The sequence below is a fragment of the Lagenorhynchus albirostris genome, chromosome 20 (genome assembly GCF_949774975.1).
Source record: "Lagenorhynchus albirostris chromosome 20, mLagAlb1.1, whole genome shotgun sequence".
NCBI classification, from domain to species: domain Eukaryota; kingdom Metazoa; phylum Chordata; class Mammalia; order Artiodactyla; family Delphinidae; genus Lagenorhynchus; species Lagenorhynchus albirostris.
Window position 1 is genome coordinate 59,314,639 of NC_083114.1, and position 23,433 is coordinate 59,338,071.

At 46.0% G+C, this 23,433-nt stretch overlaps 1 protein-coding gene across 2 annotated transcripts in view; it reads left to right on the forward strand.

Annotated features, from left to right (window-relative positions):
- The first annotated feature begins 359 nt into the window (after positions 1 to 359).
- The window catches only part of PRKCA (protein kinase C alpha), a 360,631-nt gene continuing 337,557 nt past the window's right edge, over positions 360 to 23,433 (forward strand). For both annotated transcript variants that reach the window (XM_060135365.1, XM_060135366.1), the window contains exons 1-2: positions 360 to 647; positions 3,446 to 3,477. In XM_060135365.1, coding sequence (XP_059991348.1) covers positions 475 to 647; positions 3,446 to 3,477 — 205 coding nt within the window. In that variant the 5' untranslated portion in view covers positions 360 to 474. The remainder of the gene's footprint in view (positions 648 to 3,445; positions 3,478 to 23,433) is intronic.

Genomic DNA, 23,433 nt, shown 5'->3' on the forward strand with positions numbered 1-23,433 from the left:
GCGGCGAGCGGAGTCTGCGAGGAGGAAGACGGCGACTACGACGACGACAAGCTGGACGGCGTGTGCGGTGGACGGAGCGGAGCGGGCGGCCCAGGGGGAGGAAGGCTGGGAGAAGGAGGAGGCGGTGGCGGCGGAGAACGGGCCCGCTTCCGCGGCGTCCTTTAGCTGCCAGGCCCGGGCGCCCCCTCTGTTTCCCCGGAGGCGCGAAAAACGCGGGGGCGTCGACTCCTCCAGCGCCGGCGCACCCCCGCCCCCGCCCGCCCGGGCCGCGCTCGGAGCATGCGCGGTGGGCGGGCCGCCTCCGCCGCCCGAGTCGGAAGCGCCAGCGCTGGCGCCGCTGTCAGTGCGCGAGGGGCCAGCAGCGCGCCCGCGGCTCCGCTCCGGCGCGGCTCCGCTCGGGCCCGACTCCTGCCGCGCCTCGGCCGCCGCCCGCGCCCCCCGCTCCCGGCGGAGGTAGCAGGCGGTGGGGGGACCATGGCTGACGTCTTCCCGGCCAACGACTCGGCGGCGCCTCAGGACGTGGCCAACCGCTTCGCCCGCAAAGGGGCGCTAAGACAGAAGAACGTGCACGAGGTGAAGGACCACCGCTTCATCGCCCGCTTCTTCAAGCAGCCCACCTTCTGCAGCCACTGCACCGACTTTATCTGGTGGGTGCGCGCGGCGGGGCGCGGGGCCGGTCCTCCCCAGTCTTGGCCGCCTCTCCCGGGGAACTTGGGGAGCCGCTGGGAGTCCCAACTCGCCTGGGACGCTACGCGCGCGCCGGGCAGGACGCACGCGGGCGGGACTGCCGGGAGTCGCCGGCCGGCCGCCCCCCGCCGCGGCAGGGGGCGACACAGAGGCCCCCCAGCCTTCCCCGGCGTCCCAGGAACAGACCGGGAGTCTCCGCGGGTCAGGGCCGAGCGCCGCGGAGAGTCGGAGGGCGGGTCCCCAGGGAAGAGTCTGGGAGGCGGCAGGCGGCGGCTGTGCGGCGCGGCCCGGGTTGGGGGCGAGCGGGGCCGGGCGCCTCGCGGGTGTGGACGCGGCCTTTTTCCTCGGGCTCGGGCTCCGGCTCCGTTGCAGCCTTGGGTCCTGCCCGCTGCAACTCGTACCTGTTGGCTACGGAGTGACTCTGGCTTCCTTGCGTGAGCCCGGGGAGAGCGGACAGGCGACCAACTGTTAAGAGCGTGCAGGGTGGGGGGAGCTAAAGGGAGCGGGTAAACGGTAGAAGGGCAGATGGAGTCCTTTAAAATAACCCGCGTCAGCACGGGGTCAGGCCGGTAAAACCCGGCGCGTGAGGACAGAGCCCGTAAGAAAAACGCTAGCAGGGCTGAAGGTGTCAGAGTTCTGGTAACTTTCAATGAACGCAGAAATTAACTCGGGGGTCCCCGGGGGTTTACGGGGAATGGTAAGTGGTGGGCTTTAGAGACGGGTTCTCTGAACCCTGTGAAACTAGAGGAAATCGTGTATGTGCTTTCTTCCCGTGAGAGAGCTGTGCTTTTTATTAACTGACCTTTTCATAAAGGTCAGTGATTCCTCCTCAATTCTTTCATTTGAGAAAGCGGAAACTAAAGGTAGTCCAAATGCTCCAGTTGGAGGAGCAGTAGGTCTTTCCAATTAGGTTGCTAGCCACTCTGCCTCTTCTACTTCTTGTTCTTGGATGTAGGACACCCGCCCCAAGTCAGACATGTCTAGGGTTCCGTAACTCCTGCCCCTCCCCCCCCGCCCCGCCAGGCTGGGGAATGGCACCAGGTTCATAGCACAGAGCGCGCCCTGCCACCAGCCAGCTGGCATGTGGATCTTGTTGAGGCCCTCTGGAGAACGCTACCTGGATGCATCACAGCTGGGGAAAATCATCTCTAAGGGCGAGGCCCACAAACATGGTGCTAATCAATAAGTGTTTAACTTTTCCTTTATGTGTGGCTTTATCTGAATCCATCACACCTGGGAAAATCGTCTCTAAGGGCGAGGCCCACAAACATGGCGCTAATCAATAGGTGTTTAACTTTGGTGTTATCTGAATCCATCACACCTGGGAAGGTCATCGCCAGGAGAGCCCCACCCACGTGGTGCTAATGAGGTGCTTAATTGTCTTAGAAATCAGCTCAACAGTACACTTACCAAAAGCACAGCTACCTCCGTGAATGGTTTCCAACGTGTAGTCAGCGTATGAAGCAGTTGTGCTCCAGGGAGCACATAGGTAGTTGTAGATAAGACTATTTAAGTTCTTGGAGTATTAGGGCAGAGAGGAGATTGCATTTAGTTAAGGGGAGGTCTTCAGCCTCGTGTATCAGCTGTGAAATTCCATTAAGAGGGAACAGCTAGACTACTGATCGCTTTTGCAGGAAGTAGGTAAGGTAGAAAAGGGACTTGCAACATGTATATCCAGGCTCGCTGAAGACTTTCCACTATCAATTGCTAGCCCCTGGTGAACTGACGTGGCATGTCAGGTCACCAGGTGTAATGTGAGTGGAAAATAAAGATCTCCCTGGCCTCTTTCTCCCGGAGTAATCCCCGAAACAGTTCTCTGCTTAGCTGTAAAGCAACCCCTTGGAAGTTCCAGGAAAATATTCCCCAGCTTTGTTGAGCAGTGGTTTTAATTTTTCAGTTTTCTTTTCTGGGTCCTTGATTTGCAAGTCATTTAAATATTAAAGCACTGATATTTTAAAACTAAGTGCGTTTAATTATTTTCTGGGTGGGGATGACTGAGTTAATTATAAAGATATGTGAAGTGCTTTGTAAACTTAAAATGCTATGTAAAGTGAGAGATTATGACTCATAACCTTCTGAGAATTTTAATGTAGTTCATCCTAGTTGGAATGGTGTTTGCAATTTAACGTCCACATCAGGGTTTTCTGCTTAGAAAGTAAATTCTCTAAAGTAATTTACAAGAACAAAATAGTTCCTGAATGTGCTTTGAATGCCCTTGGTTCTAGGTAAAATTAGATCATAATCTCACATGCGAAAAATAGGGATGATAGTTTGTAAAATGTGGCTCCTTTAAGCCAAAGTTTAATGTTAAGAGTGGCGCTGCTTGGCGATATCTAGACAAATATTTACATTCACAACAAATGATGAAGCTGCTTGTTGTCTTTAGGGAGAAACAATTTTCAGTTGGTCTTTAGGGACCAAATTCAGCTTTTTTTTAACCGTAAGGTCAGGTTCTCCTTGTTCCCTGAATATTGTAGCCGACAACTTCATAGTCATGTTCTTGCCTTGAAATTGAAGTATTGATAACAGTGTAAAAAAAAAAAACTTGAATACATTGAGACAGCTTAGGGAGCCTTTGGAGGTCAGATCTTCTTAAAGTTGCATTGACCCAGTGCTCTGAGCTGTTTAGGCATGTTTTCCTGTCACATCATTGGGTTTCATGTACAAACCTTTAACTAGAAAGCTTTGTTACATAACTGGCTTAAGATATGGTATCCAACACAAAATATGTTAAGAAATCTTCTTGTTTGTTTTTCAGGGGGTTTGGGAAACAAGGCTTCCAGTGCCAAGGTAAGCTGCCCACGTTGGATTTTATTTTCAGGTACAGCATGAAATAAGCATTCCAGACAGGAACAGTGTTTCCAGTCATCTTTTCTTTGATCTCCCCCCCCCAAAAAACGTTGTTTAGATGTTCTCAAAATATGAGGGCTGTAAATTTGGGCCTTAAAAAAATTGTTTGGTATTTTGCCTCGTAATCTGCATATAGAGCTGCCTTTTTCTTCAAGGGAAAAACCTTACTGGAACTTATTTTTTTTGCCAAGAACATTCTTGTCAGAAACTACTGTTTTGTGTGGGTGTTGAGAAAAAAATGAAATCACGGCGTGTGTGGCTCTTCCTGTTTTTGTCCATTTTTTACCTAGGCATTGGGTTGGACCCCTAATCTTGGGCTATGCAGCACGCTAGTGAGTTTCTGGTTTTTGATGGTCGATTGTCGTCCAGAACAAAGTTTGCATGTTTTAAGGCGGCTGCAGCATGAGGCGCGTTATCTCATCTTACGCTCTCCATTGCATCCACAAAGAAATCCCTTTCCTCCTCTGATCTGTAGTTGCAGTTTACATCCTCCAAATACCTAACTTTTTATACCCTTATGTTTGTTGAAACATTTTTTTAGAATGCCTTATTGCTTGTGAAGTCATCCCAGTTCATTAGCCCACCTTCTGGCTCTGCTGTCTATATTATGTTTACTTAGTTCTGGTTACATTTCCCATCTGGGCTTCGGTTTATTAGGGCAAGTGGAAAGTGCATTCTAGCCTGGAAAATATTATACTAACAGTGTTTAACGTTAAGTGCGTTAGAGACACACAGGGTGTACTTCCTGTAACTTTAAAATTGTGCTCGTAAGTTGGTTACCATTTAAAACCTGCACGCTTGCGAAGTTGTTTCTTATATGCATTTTCTAAAGATTTTTGGATGCGGGGATTTTATGTATAATCAGTGTTCTACTTTCCTTTACGTTGTGATTAACACCCCTATTGAATAAATTTATTTGGAGAGTCACATTGAGAAATCAAGTTGAGTCCTTTGCAAAAGAATGAAAGGCGTGTTGCCAGTCTAAGAAATGAAAGGAAGATGTGACTCTTTCCACTTCGCAAAGTTGTGGACCTGAACTTTATAGGCAACGTTTGAAGTCTTTGAACAGGATTTTAGGAAGTTTAAAGATGTAACCTTGTGATTCGGGGCTAATGTGATACCTATATCTCCTGTTATTTTTGGTAATGTGTTTGAATGTGGAGGCCTAGGGAAACTCATAAGAAAAATATTTACTAAATGGTCTAGATAATGCACAAGAGAAAGGGGGTTTGTTATGTAGAAAATGAGCTTTTTAAATACAAAGAACCCCAGGATAAGGTTTGTCCCTTTGAGACCTGCCGGTTTTGTTGGCCATGCTAGGCTACAGCAGGACCTGAATGGTTTTTTCGGCATCTTTTGAACTTCCAGTGAATTAGCAGGTTAATAATCTCACATCCAATCACTCCTTTACCTTAATTATAGAAGTGCTACTCATAAATTGCGCAAACACTGTATATAAAAATGAAATCTTGTTTCCTTTCCCACCCTCAGGAATAACTTCTATTTAAGACATCCATTCATTCACTTACTTACACATACTTTTTAAAAATCAAAATTTTCAGTCATTCTGCAGCTTTTTTTTAGCAGTAGGTGGTAGGTATCCTTCCATATCAAAACATCAGTTCTTCCTTATTTGCATGTGTGGAAATAACAAATTGATTCACCTGTCTCTGAGACATTTTAGATGTTTCTAAGTGTTCTGTACTATTGTAGTACAAATACAGCTGTCAATATCCTTGGGCTCTAGGTATTTCTGCAATAGATACATAGAAGTGTGTGTGGATACGTTTTAAACTGCAATGAGCACAGCTTAAGTTGCTCTCCAAAAAGGGTCCAATTTGTATTTCAGTATCAATAGAGTACCCCTTTCTCTTCATTCTTACCTATATTTTTGCTCTGGTAGGTGAAAAGGGCCTCTTTCAAATTCCATCTCTCGTGTAAGTTTGAGCACTTCCAACATGTTTTAGCCCCTTGTATCTGTCCTGTGAATTTCCTTATATTTGAAATTCAGGGTTTACAAACCGAACTATAGCAGTGAACGTGTGCTCTATGCAGTATTCTTTGCTTTGAAGAGTTAAACCTGCTCCCTTGAATGAGTTCCCCTATTGTGTTTACAGATGTTTAATTCACAGAAACCATTTCAAGTTAAAAGTCTATTTGTGGGGAGCTGCTTGTTACAGTTGTGTAGTTACGTGTCATGTGTAGTTTTTGACTTCTGAGCAGGCCTGTGCTAACCCATTATCTTGTTTGTAACTTAGATAATGTTAGCTCAGGGCAGTGCTCTTAATCACATAATGGTTACCCAGTGTTTCCTATTTTGGTACTTGTCTCAGTCTTCAGTATATTCTTAAATGGTCAGATGTTAAGTTTTCTCCTGATCTCTAACTCAGCTTCTCCTGTTGGTTTGGTTTGATAGGCTCGTTCTTAGCAGAATGACTCGTCCTCACGTGTGCCCTTTGCAGCCCACCCTCTAGGGATGACAGCTGGAGGCTGAGGCTGCTTTTAGTACCCGTACTTGTCACCTGATGGAGGGAGTGTAGTGTTCCAGCTCTAAGTGTGTAGCGTGTTGCTTTGGTCAGAAGATAAAATACCTGCAGCTGAGTTTACTTCAGCTCAAAGGGGGCAGATGCTCCGAGTCACACATACATGGACTCGTTTAGCTTTAAACCTAAAATATTCACCATTGTTTAGTGTTAAGTCAGAATTGGAAGACTAAAGAAATAAGCAAGTTTTAGTCCTTAAAACTGGATTTGTAATCTGTACCATCTAGAAAGCATATTTTATAAGGGTGTTTCCAAAAGAAACATGTAAGGTGATTTCCCACTTCTTCCCTTCCCCCAAGATATAAATGGACGCAGGAAGCTTTTCTGAAGAGATCTGTTGGGTCATTCCCGCTTTTACCTGTTGGACTCTATTCCGTCCTTACAGCACACGTGGTACAGGGATGCAACCCTGAAAATGTGTTACTAGGGCGAGTAACACAAGCCGATCCTGCGGTGAGAATTTGCTGCCTGACGTGGTTGGAACCAAGGGCCTTAAACGTTGTGGGGGGAGGACAGGGTAGATCTTGAAGCCGTGGAACCTTCTTCAGGTTCTTAGAGATGAAGACAAGCCGAAATGACAGGACTCAAATTTGCTTTATTTTTGTTTGGCTTATTCTGTGGGCTGGCTTGATCTGTTCCGTGCTCACTTCATCTCCGTGAGGCTGCTGGAGAGCTTGGCCTTGCCTGCTTCTGAAGGAAGGATAGAAGCAAGCTTGTCTGGCCCTGGGCATTGAGGAAGTTGAGGTTCAAGCCCGGAAGGCCTGGGTCCAGTTGGGGTCTCTGTCCTGCTCAGGCTGCTCCCAGCAGCTGTCCGAGGGTGCCGGCCGCCTCAGATGCTCTTCCTCGGGGGCCGTGGTGCCCCAAACAGCCGTATCTCCTACTTTGGCTACTGGGAAAGGGAGTGAGCCAACTCGTTTCTTTCCCCCTCAGTTAGCAAGACCCATGCCCTTCTCTACTTACAGCGATAGAAACAGCCTCTCAAAAAGTGACCTGCTTACTTGATGGGCCAAATAGTCTGTTACATCTGGCTAACCTGCTTCTGTTTTCCCTTTTTCTATTCCTTCATGGTGAATGTCACAAGTTAAAATGTACTGTCACCCAGGCTCTCTGAATACACGCTGGAGACAGCATCAGTATGAATTCCCACGGGTGACCGGGGTCTGCTGTTGTGGCTCTTCGTCCTGGGTGGTCCGCCTGGCATGTGCAAGCCGTCTGCAGGGAGTTCATTCACGTTCATGTGCTCGCACAGCGCTGCTGAGCCAGGTTTGAGTCTTGAGCCGTTTCCCTGCTGAGCACACATCAAATACTGTGCGTTGTGAGGCTAACTGAAGCTCTGTGTTTTTCCATCGTTGAGGGTGAAGAAATCAGCTTTCCACCCCTTTCCTGATGACATTCTATCTTGAAGGCCTGTTTCAGGGTCGATATTTTGGCTTACCCAAGTAGGACAGTGCTTGATACTCCTTCTCTGAGAATGAAAGTTGATGTTTGAAGAAAAAAGAATGGTTTCCCCCTTTGGCTGTAGGAGCTGAGGAATCCCAGAAAACCGGGCCCATCTAAGGGAGGGTGATCTTTAACGGGGGGTTGAGTCGGCAGCCTTTCAGAAAAGGATGCCTAGTTACTCGCCACAAGTCTCAGGGTTCTGAGAGCCAAGCAGTGTGGCCAGCAAGCGCCAGGAGAGGGTTGGGGGCTGGGACCCGGGCGGGGCTGCGTGGTGAAGCTGGCCGCCTTTGACGGAGTACCTGTCCTTCCCGTGTACTGGATCAGCCACCCCTGGACTCTGGGGCGGCCCGTTGATTTCCGAAGTTGATGCCAGGATTTTCCATCTTCAAAACAGGTCAGCATTTCACGACCCTGCTTCTCACTTGGTTACCCTCCCCCCAGATTAGAAGCTATGTGAACTGTAGGTGAGTGTCTGGTTACCTGTAAGTTCCAAAAAGGCAGGTCCAAGTAAGAGTGAGTATAATTCGGAACGCTGGAGGTTTTGCACTGAGGTCAGACTAAAGGGTTATTTCAACTTCGAAGATGAAATTGTCTGTAATCCCTAAAATGCAGGAAAGTGATTGAGATGGGCAGCTAGAACTTTCTTTTCCTCTCAGAAGTAGAGACACATGAAGAAAACTTAGTATAGGGGATTCCCCTTTGGTGCCAACTGTTACGAAATGATTTCTGATTAATGGCTTTTTGAATTGCTCTTCTTTCACTCAGTACATTAAGTGAAAGTGCTTTTATTTACACACACACCCCCCACCCCCCGAAGTTGATGCTGGTAGAAATCTCAAGTATTTATTTTTGCAGATGAATCTGACATGCCAATTTCCTTTACTTCTACCATGTGTCTTAGTGTCCTGAGTGTTTCACTCTCCTGGAGAATACTCAGATTTAAGTTTTTAGTCACATTAACCCTTAACATGCTGGTTTTTCCTTCACAGGGGTTTTCAAGGTGCCATTAGCTGTCTGCAGAGCTTCCCTGTACGGATGGAGCCCGGCTCCTTGCCAGGACATTGAGTCTCTTCAGTCCCGCTGCCTTGCTTTTTCTGACTCATCTTAAGGCTGCTCTCCTTCCTCCCATCCTCCTGTCACTTGAAGGAAGCTGTACTTTTCCAGAAACTGTGTTCTCGCCATGCTTTCTCCAACCTGTTTTTGCCCAGAGAGTACACTTGGAGTCTTAGCCTGAAGTTTAGCCTGGACCTTTTCCGTCCTCCCTGCCATTCTGGGTGCTCTCCCTCTCATAGGACCCTCCCCCCACAGTATTTCCTGTCTGTTTCCTCTACCAGCCCTGGGAGCAAGGACTGAGGCTTATTTCTCTGTTTTCCATGTTTAGTGCAGTGCCTGGTGCTCGGTTGACACTACGTAAATATTTGCTGGGTGTGAGATTGTGTAAATATTAGAGGTATGGTATGAATGTTCCTAGCTGGAAGGATCACAGTCACTTCTGCCTGCCTACTGTTTTTTAATATAAATTTATTTATTTTTGGCCGTGTTGGGTCTTCGTTGCTGCGCGTGGGCTTTCTCTAGTTGCAGCGAGCGGGGGCTGCTCTTCGTTGCGGTGCGCGGGCTTCTCACAGCGGTGACTTCTCGTGGAGCACAGGCTCTAGGCGCACGGGCTTCAGTAGTTGTGGTTCGTCGGTTCTAGAGCGCAGGCTCAGTAGTTGTGGTGCACGGACTCAGTTGCTCCGTGGCACGTTGGGATCTTCCCGGCCCAAGGCACGAATGCATGTCCCCTGCATTGGCAGGCGGATTCTTAACCACTGCACCACCAGGGAAGCCCCTGCCTACTTGGAAGTCTAGTTTATAATCCAAAGTTATGTCAGCGAGGGGTAGATCTTGAGATGGCATAAGAAAAAGTGATTTCTGAAGCTAAGCATAGTCAAAATATAGAACAGAAAATTCTAATTCGTATGTGTAATAAGCTCTATGTCATGTTAAAGTTAATGAATTAGTACGATAGGAATAAACCACTTGGTGTGCCTGCCTTCTAACTTTAGAGAAGTATCTGGACATCAGAAATGAATCTTCCACAGATAAAACAAGAGGATGGTATGGGCCACAGCAGGAGGGGCGATGCCTTAGGTGGGGTACAGGGGTGAAAAGTCAAAACCAGTGCCAGGATGTGTTTGGTACAGTCGTTTAAATGGTCCTTTGCTTGGAGATTGCTAATGGCTGAAACCAGATTGTGATGCTCCAGACGGAGTAGTAGCTCGACTTGATTCTGGTGTTTTTAAACTTCTTGTTCCTGAAAGGTTTCTGCATCTTCACGTGAGGAGTCGGGGCGCAGGGGTGGAACGGTTGTCACCCAGTTGCAATCCCGTGACAGGCTTCAGTCAATTGAAAGAAGGTCGTGTTAAGTGCTGCCTCATGCCAGGAAATCCAGGAGCTTTCTCATTTCGTATACTTCTTTGCAAAAGCGCCCCGTTGAGCACAGCATATGGTCATTTTTAAAGAAATGAGTGCCGAAGAATCTGCCGGGCTGGTGGGGTGGAGCTCGGGTTCAGATTCTAATCGTTCTGCACAAAGCACTTTTCAGAGCCAAATGGAAACTTTTTTGGTACTTACAGAGCCTGAATTTATATTAAGGGAGGAAAGAATGCTGCCATTGAGGGAAACACTGAAACATGTCTTGGTGACATAGAATGAAGGCCTTGCTGTCCTCGTGTGTCTGTCAGAATTTCCACGACAAACCCTTTATTTCAGGTCTCTCCCCTCAGACTGAAAACTCATGTTAGACTTTAACCTGAGACATGAACATTTCAGGATTGGCATGGTTTTAGCTGTCAAATCTAGTTGAAATTACTACAGCTACATTAAAAGAAATCCTCTTAAATTATACAAAGGGGAAAATGGCTTCTGGAAATAGAATAGAGGGGAATGATTTGATTAATTGTCAGCGCAAGATAAGAATTATTTAAGAGCAAGTTCACCAAGTAAGATTAGCATGAGGACAGTTAATCTTTGCCTTCGTTTGCTGTGTTTTCCCCCTAATATCTATACACCTCTAGTTTGGGCATTTTGGGAAATACAAGATCATTTATTAACTGGGGTGACTTTAATAGGTAAGAAATAAGAGTGGAAGCCCGGGACCTGATGGTGTGTACTACAAACAAACTTAGATCCAACTTGGACAGACTTGTATGAGAAATGGGATAAGTGCATGATCCAATCAACAGCTGAATTCTGAGCAAAATTCTATTAGAGATGCTCTAACTCCTAAGTGCCAGTGATCCTGTTGGTGAAACCATGATGCTTGGAGTGATGAGTCTAGTACCTCGTGCACTGTAGTCTACGATGGGGAGATTTTCCTGTATTTGAAACACAATAACAAGCGCCCATGTCGTGCTTACTCTTAAATACTGTTCTGAGCACTTTTCAGTCCTCATTTGATCCTCATGACACTTCTGGAAAGGTCCGCAGTGTCATCCCCATTTTACAGCTAGGGAAACTGAGGCACAGAAGTTTGGTAGCTCGCCCAATGACACATAGCTGGGAAATGGTGGAGCTGGGGCTCGTGCCAGGCAGTGTGGGTCCAGACTCCGTGCTGTTACCCCAGGTGCCCCGCCGCATGGTTCCTCTTGCTTTGTCAGACCTCAGCCACCTCTCTGGATGGTGGAGGTATGCAGGGATGAAGTTGTTCAACTCGGTGACGCCCCTGTGCTTGCTGCCTGTAGCGGGAGGTTCTGCTGGACACCGCAGGGCAGACAGCCTGGCGGCGTAGATGGAGACAGCTCACCGTCATAAGTCTGAACCAAGTAGGAGTCGACCGACATGAGGATGAAGATGTTTTTTTTGGCTCCTTAAGAGGTGGCTTTCGATTTGGGCTTTGTAGGATGCGTGGGATTTCCTTCATTTGGGGAGCTGGGGGGAAATGCTCTAATGTGAGGAAATAATGGAGCAAAAGAACCTGAAAGCGACTTGGGGGTCCAGGCAGGCTGTGGTGCTGGCGGTGTTGCCAGCCCTGACCCCCCGATAGGGCAGATGGAGAAATGCCCGAGGGTCTACCCCCTGCCTGTCCCCACAGGTGGGCTCTTCTCTGCTAATCCGTGACTTTCTCTTGTAGTTTTTTTTTTTTTTTTTTTTTGCGTTACGCGGGCCTCTCACTGCTGTGGCCTCTCCCATTGCGGAGCACAGGCTCTGGACGCACAGGCTCAGCGGCCATGGCTCGTGGGCCCAGCCGCTCCGCGGCATGTGGGATCTTCCCAGACCGGGGCACGAACCCGTGTCCCCCGCATCGGCAGGCAGACTCTCAACCACTGCGCCACCAGGGAAGCCCCCTCTTGTAGTTTTTAACTGTCATGCTCACTCTTCAGAAAGATGTTGCAGTTACAGGAGAGAACAGTATTACACACAATGTCAGATATGTTGTATTTTTTGGAAAATGTGTTTTAGTAAGGGTGCTGCTCTGACACTATTCTGAGGGTCTTTGTTCTGAAGCTGGTACTATTGGTGGCCAGCCTGGAGATTAGGACTGGAGGTGATAACGAAGGCTGAGTTCCAGTAGGCTCATACACATCAATAAGGGAAACAATAAGCAAGAAAGAACATCACATATTTAAAACTGGCAGCACATTGTTCTTTAAAAACTGCACACTGGTTTATTCTTCCAGAATTTCTGGTTCATTCTCAGTTATTTCTTCCTTCTCCACGGGGCTAAACTGTGGGGAAAGTGCTATAACCCTAATCAGAATCCTTGGAAGGGAAAGGGGTGCTGCACAGCACCTCAGGTGGGAACATAAGATGGGCTTTCATCTGGATTTCAGCTTTGCAAAATCGGAACTCACAGAAGACTGCTGCGCTGGTATGTGCTCGGCATATGCGCCCCAGCCACCACAGGGAGCTGGCGTTCCCGTCCCCGGCTCTCCAGGGATGGACGCTGGGGCAGAGGCTAAGCACTCGCCCACTGTCCTGCAGCTTTGAGACCAGGGTGATGGGGAGTGTCTGTTGTATCGCAGTAGTTTCTTGTTGGTATCTGAAGCTATACTGATAAGTAGCCAGTCCCTTTTACTCACGTTTTCACTTGTTTTTCCTTCTGTCAGATTGTCTAATAAAGTATGATTTGTAGTGCTGTTTGTAATTGGCATAAAACTCTTTGATTCAAGAAAGCTAAGCTCATGCTTGTAAAGGTTTGCGTTAGTTTCCATTTGGATTTGTTTTGAAGTTCAGTGGCAGTAAATGAGCTTAAATTATTTTCCCCCTTTTGAATTAATGCATACAACTGTACATAATTATCTTAAAATGTGAAAATGGGAGATGGCTCACTTTTAAAACTTCGGAAATTGCAACTTGATTCTTAACTGTTTTACAGTGTAGGGAGTAGTTTAAATCATACTTTTTTTCCTAAAAGCTGCTTAATGCAGTTGTAATCATGAAAAGTTGTAAGTTAACGTTAATAGGTGGATTACAGAATGATCCTCTTAGTCATAGGCCTAATTTTGAAATCTTCAGTATATCTGATGTTTTCGCATGGTGAGTTTGATCACTAAAGTGATTTTTATCACTTTAGTTTTACATTAATTTTTTCAATCTGAGTGACTCAACATGGAAAACTTGATTGTGCTGTTTTAATTTCAGTTTCTAACAGTTCAGAAACATGCAGGACTGATTCTTATTTATTCTTTAGGTTCAAAATCAAGTTTGGGTTAAGGGTTGAGACGCATTGTCTTTCCCTTTCTTAATCAGAACCGTCAGGCACCACAGCACCTGCTGGTTGAGCGGAGTCTGATCATGTGATGCAAATTAACTTGCAAAATCACAGTTTATTAAAGATTAGCTGTTGGGTGGGAGCTGGAACAGTTTATGCTTGAGATGTGCCGTGGGTGGTCTAAAACGAATCTGATGCACTGCTGTAGAATGATTAACAAACGGTAAAGGTATTGGAGATCAGATGATAACTCATTGGGCGAGGCTCTGGGCTTTTGTTCTTCAGTTACTATGACGGTGAGAGGTGTGATACTAATGCTTTTCATGATTAAAGCATAAACCTGGGGAGAATACAGCATTCATGCCGTTAACTTTGATAGGCTCGTTCGTGAACAAGGTGCTTGGCTAACTTGCCTATTGGTGGAGAATTAATGAAGTTTTATCCCAAAGTTGAGAGTACGTCATCGACTTCTGGCTCTTGTTTGCATTTCCTGTGTGTCCCTTTTATGTCAAATTGTATTTGATCTGTATATATTGTCCGAGCAGCCTGAAACTATGTGGAGACTTAGGATTAAAAAGAAAAAATCGAACTAGTAGAATATAGTCACGTCAGATGGGCGAGATTTTAGTCACTAAGAAGCTGGATAGCTCTCTTAGCCATTATATTTACTATATCTGTAGGTAATTAAAAACATGCTTCTATTTAAATGCGGGTTAGTCCTGAATTCACGTCCATTTAAGTACTAACCTTGGCCTCCTTGGTGAAGTCTGTAGTCACAGGATCAAGAAGCGCCGTGGTCTTGGGATTTAAAGCAGGAAGGGATTGTGGAGGCTGTATAACTGAGGCCCTGAGTTCACAGCCTTGGACCCGGCCACGAGGGTTCCTTGATGTGCTGTAAACCCAACCGCAAAACTGATCTTCATGCCCCAACTCCTGTAAAGTGGTGCTGTGCCCACTGCCGCTTCCTGCTTCCTGGTAGCTCATAAACCTTTGTACTTAAGTGTACTCTCTAGTCTTATATCTTAAGTTCTATTGCCAGTGAGTCTAGGTGCTCATCCCATAATCTATTGAAGCCTGAGGAAATCTGGAAGCTTAGGGCAGGCACTGGATTCCTTTTATTGCCTTTGAAAAATGGCAGTGCCTTTTAGAGACAAATGTGCATCTTGCTCTAAAGCCTAGGAGGTTTACTGAGTAAGGATTGTATGTTCATCTTTCATAACGTGGCTTACCAGTCTGGTAATAACAAACATCTTGTTTAAAATAGTAAAGATGTGTAAGACTTTGAATTTGGATGAGAATTCATGGGCAAGGAAAATGGCTCTGCTTGAAGTCACATATTTGACTTTTGTCCTTCTAATTTTAGCTCCTCATGATTCTTTGGGAGCAAGCTACATCCCTGAGCTACTTAGTCTACTATTAATCTTACGCTGAGACATTACAACAGCTTATTTTGCATTTTATATGTTACCTAAAGTACATATGTACAAACCCACTAGTATTAATCTACAAATGTACATATTTTTGGAGGCCCCCAAGCGAGATTTGAAGGGTGACTAAATATAACCGTAAAGTTTATGTGGCTTTGCCTTCTGTAGTACAGTGACCTGTTCTTAGAATTGAAATTATTTCTGAACAGTGGTACAGCCAAATATAGACGTCAAACCTTAGTTTCAGTGTTGACTTGAGGTTCTGATCTTAGAAATACATAAATATAGAAAATATACAAAATGATGGAACTGAAGTTAAACATGGACACTTTATGCATACCTTTTTCAGTATTTTCTATTTAAATCCAAACACAACATAAGTCTTGTAAGTGTTGCTTGGGGAATTTTCTTTCCTGTCCTAGATTTCTCAGTTGCTTTAAAAATGAGCCAGAAGTGATGGTTCCTATTTTTTTTCCTTGGTGAGTTTCCCTCCCATACTCTTGGACATCTTTATTGCTCCAAGAGACTTTGAATCAGATTCAAAGTTAGGAAACTCAAGGTAAATTATTACTGCTGATTTGATATATATGAATAATTTTGAAGATTTGATAGGGCTTGTGTTAAGAGTAGGAAGTTTTTGGGGCTTCCCTGGTGGCGCAGTGGTTGAGGGTCCACCTGCTGATGCGGGGGACATGGGTTCGTGCCCCGGTCCGGGAGGATCCCACGTGCTGCAGAGCGGCTGGGCCCGTGAGCCATGGCCGTTGAGCCTGCACGTCTGGAGCCTGTGCTCTGCAACGGGAGAGGCCACAGCAGTGAGAGGCCCGTGTACTGTAAAAAAAAAAAAAAAAAAAAAAGTTTTTTCTTTTTAAAAACTTTTTATATACAGAAACATGCATTGATCATAAGTGTATAGCTTGATAAATTTTACACCAGGGCCTCCTGTGTAACCAGCAAGGAGTGGGAAGTTTCTAGGCCACTTTTGTTTTTTGCTCCTTTGCACCTGCTGCTGTATGGAAGTCATAACTTGCTTTGAATAATAGCCTTCCTTTTCAAAGTCAGCTTTCCTGGGAAAATCTTTGATTCTGGGGTGAGGCAGTGAGTGGGGACTTTCAGTTTTATGAACTGAAACTTACACCAATCTCATTTCATCCTCAAGTGATTGAACCATCCTTGGCTCTAACTGGAGTTTCTCATCCAGCTCCTTAAATCTTTGGAAGAAAGCTTTCCTTCACACTTTTATTTTGAACTAATTCTGTTTCACTGGAAAGTTGAAAAATGATACAATGAATTTCTGTTGCAGCCAGCTTCCCCCAATATTAACATCTCTCATAACTGTAGTATAATTAGGAAGAACAGGAAATTAACATTGGTACAGTATTAACTAAACTATAGATCTCATTTGAATTTGCACCAGTTTTTCCACTAATGTCCTCCTTCTGTTGTGGGGTCCTGTATAGGATCCCAGAGTGCATCTAATTTTTTAGTCTTGGAGGTAAATCATGTTTTGTTGTATCGGTATGGTATGTCTAATCATGCATTGGTGCAATCAGATGCCTTCCTTGATTTAAAACAAAAAAATGAGACCACTCCTGTTTTTTATTACTGTTAGTTGCCCTGGAGTAATGCCAGTCTGGGTGGGGTCTGCCTGTGGTCACTGGTTGCTGGGTGGTTGTCAATGAGTTTATACTGCTTGTCACTGCCAGGCGTCTTATTTGCAAGCAGAAAAATAGGAATGGAAGCCACTGAAGGTTACGGATCTCATGCATCTGCCAGGTTTTTTCTGGAGAGACGAACTAGAAGTTCAGAGCTTGATCTGGAAAGCCAGCTTGTTCTCTAGACTGTTGTTGTCCGATAGAATTTTGTGTGATGGCAGGAATGCCCCATAATCTGCCCTGTCTTGTAGGGTAGCCACTGGTGCCGTCTGGCTGTTAAGCCCTTGAAATGTAGAACTGAGTTGTTGCATTTATTTTTAAAGTTAAATAGCTACATGCAGGGGGTGGCTATATGGTATTGGAGAGTTCAGCTTTAGCGCATCCTTAGGGAGGGAAATTGGATCATACCTTTTAAACCTTTCATTGTAAAATAAAATGCAAATGTATAAAACCACACAGAAAATGTATGGTGTAATGAATGGCCATAAAGCCACCGTTGCTTGTAACTGCTGCCCAGCTCAAGCAGGAGAGCCTGACTCGTCCGCATTTGCTTCGTTTCTTCCCCCAAAGTGACTACTTCCGTGACTTTTAGATCCATCACTTCTGTGTGTTTCGTTTAGTTCTATCATGGGGTTATCCCCAGATACTGTAGTTTAATCTTGCACGTTTAAAAATAATTGGAAATGTCCTTAAGTCTCTCTATAACTTCCCCATTTCCTTATAACTTACCTGGAGGCGTCCCTGGGTTTTTGGACCTGTAGAGTTTCCCACAGTCAGAATCTTGGTAACTAGATGCTCATAGTACATCATTTTCCCCTGTATTTCCTGCAAATTGGCAGCTGGATCCAGAGGTTTGATTGGATTCGAATTTAATTTGGGTTATATAGTTTAAGATGCCTTTATAAGGTCACATGCATGTTAGTTACACGTATATTAATGCGGAAATAGACCGCATTAATGCGGATAGACCAAAGACTATCAAAGTATCCAACACTGAGAAGTGAATATAAACCAATTGAACTAGTTAAGTTTTAGGGAGTATGGTAAGCCACCTGGGCACATGTGCTGCATGCTACTTGTGGGAAGACTTGGTTGTCGGAGGTTCTCGAAGTGTGCAGTGTTCATTGCACCTCTGTGCGAATTTTACTGTTACCCAGTACTTCTGTGGGCAGGAAGTGTGTGTGTGGATGTGTCTTTTCTGTGGGTGGTGGAAATAATTACTGATTGAACTTATATAGCCGTTTGCTTGTCTAAACCTCACCTACATGACTGTCCATATGGTCGTCTTGTTCCTGGTCTTGACATCCAACCTAAGATCAAAATCGGGTTTTATAGTTATTCTACACTGGGACATGTGGGCGCAAAGAGAATAAGCGTGTGAGGCGAATTTGGTGTCGTCCTCTTTGGGGAAGATTGTCACCTCCCTGGATCTGCTGTGGACAGAACCATGTACTAGCTGTTGATACGGAGGAGGGCTTTCATAAAAGTGAACAGACTGAGTCTTATCAGGGAGTTTAAAATATAACTGGGTAAGGATGACTTAGACACATAGAGCACTGAAGAGTACTTCAAAAAAAAGTCAACATGTGTAAGTTAAAGTGTAAAAGTTAAGAGACCTTCCAGTGATAAACGAGCACTAGACTGGAAGATAGGTAATCTTCCTTTTAAATCCAGTTTAGGCCTCTTCCCTCGTTGCAGTGGGGGGGTTGGGTTCTATTCGGGGTAGCAAGTATGTAACATTCTTTTGCCGGCTGCTGTGGCAGGTACCATGGGTCTCTTTCGTGGTCCTCTTTCAACTTCATCCTCAAGTCGGGGCTCCAAGTGGCTGTTACCTAGCAGTTGGTGGGCCTTGACGTGGGAGGCCAAACCTCCTTCCTGGGCCACCTGCTTTCTAAGCATCCTGTCAGCTGTTGATCTTCTGATGCTAGAGATAGGAAGCACTACCTCACCTTGCTACTGGGTGTTTGTATATCCCCCTTCTCTTAATTATTCCATTGAAGCACAATATCTCAGAAAAATAATCTATAGTAGTGAATTTTTTTCTAAAAATATTATCATTGAAATGCTGAAAATTTCATGTGATTGCTGGGAATTGGCCTTCAGCCAGGAATTGAGTTGGTTTTGGATGGAAAAACCCGATCCTCCCTTGATGTTTTTCTTTATTGGCAGCGTGTAAAATGTTAAGATTTTCTGACTTCTGTTGGGTCCAAGCCAGTGTGTATTTTTTTTTTTACTAAATTATGTGAACTTTTTACGGCTGAAATCTGGTATTTGTGGCCTTTACAGAGCTCCGTGACCCAATAATCGCTCTGGAGCCCCTTTCTGATCTGGAGAGGAAATAAACAGTGGGAGTAGAACTTTGTTTCACCTTGTAGGAGCCATAAGGCTGAAGTAATGGTACCCTGACCCCGGTGATGATGATAGTGGGATTCAGACATGCATAGGAGAGGAAATCACGGTGGACGCAAATCAGGATGCAGTGTTCCTAAAACAGTTTGAGCACAGTTGAGGGAGAGGAGAAAAGCCCTAAAGGGTGGGTGGTTATGATTTTTGGGGGGAAAGCTTGCTTACAATCCTTTGAGCTAGATAGAGCCCTAGGATTACTGTTGAGTTTATAGGACCGCATGCTTTTGCATGCACAAATCCTATTTGTGCAAATTTGACCTTTTAAAGTTTCCATTACTGTCCCCCCATCCCCTTAAATAAAGCTGACCTTTGAACTTTTAGGTTTCATGGCTGAGAAGGCTCTGAGACCTACATCTATGGTTGGCTACCATCCACCTACTCATCTAATCATGTAGTCAGTGCGTATTCTCTACCAGGCACTGAGCTATTGCTGGGAATCATAGTACCTAACATTTATTGAACATGGCCTTTGTGTGGCCCAGTGCTAAGCACTTTATACGTAACTTTTACTATTTAACCTTCATAACCACTGAGGGCAGGTGGTTTTTAGCAGGTTAAGTATTGCCTGAATCTTACAACTAAGTAACTGGGGTTAGGTTTATATTTGAATATAGATCTTGATCAGTGATTCACTTTTTTTTAATTGTTTTTGGCTGCATTGGGTCTTCGTTGCTGTACGAGGGCTTCTCATTGTGGTGGCTTCTCTTGTTGCAGAGCACAGGCTGTAGGCACGCGGGCCTCAGTAGTTGTGGCACGCGGGCCTCAGTAGTTGTGGCATGCGGGCTTAGCTACTCTGCAGCATGTGGGATCCTCCCAGACCAGGGCTCGAACTCGTGTCCCCTGCATTGGCAGGCGGATTCTTAACCACTGTGCCACCACGGAAGTCCCCACTTTATTCTTTCACATGGATTTTTCTGAGATTTCATCCAGAAAGTTTTTGAAAGTTACATTCTTCATGGATTTGTATATTTAAAAACAAATCCCCCATTTTTACAACTTGGATCCAGATGTTGTTTTCCCTCCCCACTACCCTCCCACCCAGTCCTTCATAATAAAACAGAAAAATCTGTAAGAACATGCTCTTTAACTTCCTATCTTATATCCTGGTGTTATATGATGCTATGAAACAAATGCAGTCAGACCTAGCAAACATTCAACTGAGGTTTTAAAGATACATGGAATAGATTTATATTTAAAATAGTAATCCAGTCATTTTACTTTCTAGGAGCGTCCTTTTCTCTGTCCTAACCTGAGGTTGGGAGACCAATTTGTCATGGTCTGTTGGCTGTTCTGCCTGTCTGTCCATCCTTCTGAGCTGCTGGATCAATTCTGTTGACCTGCCCTAGAGTCGGGCGGTGTCTGCCCCGCACAAACTCGGCTTCTCTCAGAATTGGCGGTGTGTCCTTGTATCTCTTCACCAGACTCGAATTTTGGGTTTCTATTTTGGTGGGCCACTAATTTCAGTATTTGTAGATTCTTGATAAAGTTTGAAGGGGAGAGCCACTGAAAGTGATATCAGATGGTACCTTTGTTTTACTTTTGATAATCAGTTTATTGGAAAATACTCCTGTAGTAGTGTCGTCTCCTTAACTTCCAAATACTTGAAATCAGCTCTGAACTTGTGTGTCCTCCACCCGTGTGTCTTAGTCTCTATTTTAGTTCCTCTCCACTCTATCCTTACGCCTTCTCACTTCGTGTTTTTAAAATTTGAAGTCATCAGATGGTTATTTGAATATTAGTGTGACAAGTTTGGGGAGAGTTCTTTTAAAATGAGGTACAAAAATTGAGGTGACCGTTTACTCCACGGATACATCTGCCAGGAACTGTCTCTAACGCTGGAGATATACATAAGCCAGACTGAGACTCTGCTCTAAGCCCTCTAGTAATGGGCCCAGTAGTCATGCAGACGCTTATGGAAAGGCCATGGGACTCTGGCAGTGGATGACAAAGGGTGGGGACTGAGTCTGGGGGTCAGGAAAATCTCCCCTGAGGAAACATTTGAGCTCTAATGGGTGTGAAGAGCTATCTAGGTGAAGAAAAAAGGGGAAGCCTTCTGGGTGAAGCAGCCGGCTACAGAGGCCCTAAGGGGAGGGAGCCATGTGTGCTCTAGGAACCAGAAGCAGCCCTTGGTTACTGGAGTGTTTGAACGCGGAATGAGAAGGCTGGAGAGGGAGGTGGGGCCACCTTGCTGGTCTCGGACCAAGTTAAAGACTTCAGTCCTTGAGCCTGAGAGCCATGGTGGGAATCCGTCACAGGGCTCTCAGGAAGGAGGTGGCCTGGTCAGAATTGCCTGGGGAAGGATCATGCCTGCTGTTAGCTGGAGAACCAGTTCAAAGTGTGCAAGACTGGATGGGGCAGCCCGTGGGGAGGCCCCGCCTCACCCTGGTGAGCGATCGGGTTCCTGCGGCTGCAGAGATGTCTGCAGACCCAGGGTCTGTTTAGGAGGTGATGGATTGGGTGTAGGGGGATGAGCAGGTGGCGACAGGGGCAGTGGTGACATCTGTTGTGTGACAGGCCAGGAGACCAGGCTTCAGGGAATGGCACGTGGCTTTGAACCTGTGGAATATGTAGTCCCTTCAGGGTTTTCAGAGGGGAGAGAGGAAAGGATGGCAGCTGGATCCCGGGACTGGGACTGGGGGTCGGCCAGAGCGGGGAGCGGATGCGCGTCACCTGCTCGCAGGTGGACTTGGATGAAGGGCAGGAGGGCGAGCAGCCAGCAGAGGGGAGCCCTCTGCCCATGATGGGCTGTGCAGATGGGAGCAGCCCTGCCAGGGGAGGAGGGTCGGGACCAGGAGCTTAGAGGGTTGGGGTGAGGCTTACAGGCGGGGGCTGGGTTGATGGGCTGCCGGGCTTGGAGCTTCTGTTGTCCTGGGGCAGAGAATAGAGGAGAGGGGGAGACTACAGCTATCTGAGCAGTGACCCCCGGACAGTTCCTGAGGGTCGTTCAGTGAAACGCTTCCCCTTGGTCTTTCTGTGCATTGCCTTTGAGGTTATGGCTCCCTAGAAATGTTTGTTTCAACCCATCAGGGTTTAAAAAAAAAAAAGTGACCCTGCTTTCAGTCTTTAGAAAGACGGGTGAAATTGGGTTTTTTAACGCTTAAATTTGTACTCATGCAGCACCCAGTCTTCATTGAGCTGGGTCTTATCAGACCCCTTCTCTCCACCTCACTCACGGGTGTTCCTGCAGAAGGGAACATCTGGGAGGATGAGCTGTTTGCAGAGATAACCAGCTTGTGCATGACTTGGGGAGGCACGCACCCCAGCTGTCACCCCTCTGCCTTTATTTACTCAGGATGTCTGTATTTGTCAGTAGAAGGTTTTGTGTTTTTAGTCATACAGCTGTAATATCTACTCATCCTATCAAAGAGATAAAACGGATCAGTAGGCAAGCGAGCATTTGGTGTTTGAGAGATTTTTATTAAGCTAGAATATTCTGTTAGAGACTGAACTCCATTTCCATGTATTTGGTTAAATGGGTATTAACGTGATGGCAGGAAAAAGGGTATTTGGAGGGTCACGTGCTCTGGCATTGACTAGATTATGGAATTTCATAAATACGTTAAGACGGACTTTAAAACAACAACAGGAAAAAGGATTTTGGGCTCATCTGTGCGTGTGGGTGAGAGTCGAATGGGGATTAAGGGCTTCTGACTTGGGGGTGTGTGTGCTCCTGGTCAGAATGAAGGGGGCACACCCTGCTTGTGCTTCACTCTTTCTGCTCTTGGACCGTTGACTGCTGTTCTCTTCCTAAGAAATCTGTGTTAGTAACTGCTTGCCCTGTTGTATCCCTGGAGCAGCAGCTCCATAAGCTACCAAGGGGGCATGCCTACGGTTCTGCGGATGCAGATGGCCCTGAAGATAAGTTGTGACTGAGTGCTTTGCGTTGATAGGCAGAGCTGTCAGAGTAGTGTGCAGTTGGAGCTCACTGCTTCGTGGACTTGGGTCATCAGGGAAGAGAGTTCGGGTGTGTGACTCTCTTAGCTGTATCTTGACAGCCGAGTCTCAGTGGTTTTGGCTGGACCCCTTTGCGTCTCCCCTCTGTCACCCCTGAAGACTCCCACGTACATTTATTTTGCTCTCCCACGTGGGTGGTGCCGCATCCTCTACTCAATCAGCGTATCGGTCAGGATAGGCAAGGTTTTCTGCCACAGCAACACGTTCATCCCCATACCTGTGGCTTGATGGAGGTTTGTATCTCCTTCACTGCACCTCGATGGAGGGGCTCCTCTCCACAGTCTTGTAGGATCTTGCCATCTAGAACCCAAGGCCACTTCCTTTGCAAGGAAGAGACAGCATCACACAGGGACTGACCTTTCAGTGCGTCAGCTCAGAAAGGACTCTTGCGCACTGCTCATTGGCCAGAGCAAGTCATGTGACCTTCCAGTGGGGATGGGGAGATGGCCACACACAGGGAAGAATGGGAATGTTTGGGCGTTTCTGCCACATCTGTGTTGTCAGATTTCCTTCACAGAAATAAAACTGTTCGAATAGAACCTCAGGTGGGACATGTGTTGCTTATAGCCTGTCCTTCATGGAAGCTATCTTAAAGGCAGTAGGAGGTACACACAATCAGGTTTGTTAAAGCACTTGTTTTTATAGATTTTTCCTTTTATTTGAGCAGTATTTTCATTTTGAATCCAATGTAGCAAATCAGTTAACTTTTACTCAGTATTACTAGAACAAGGGAACTTTTGCTCCATTTACGGGAGGATGTATAAGTCTGATCCATCTCGGAG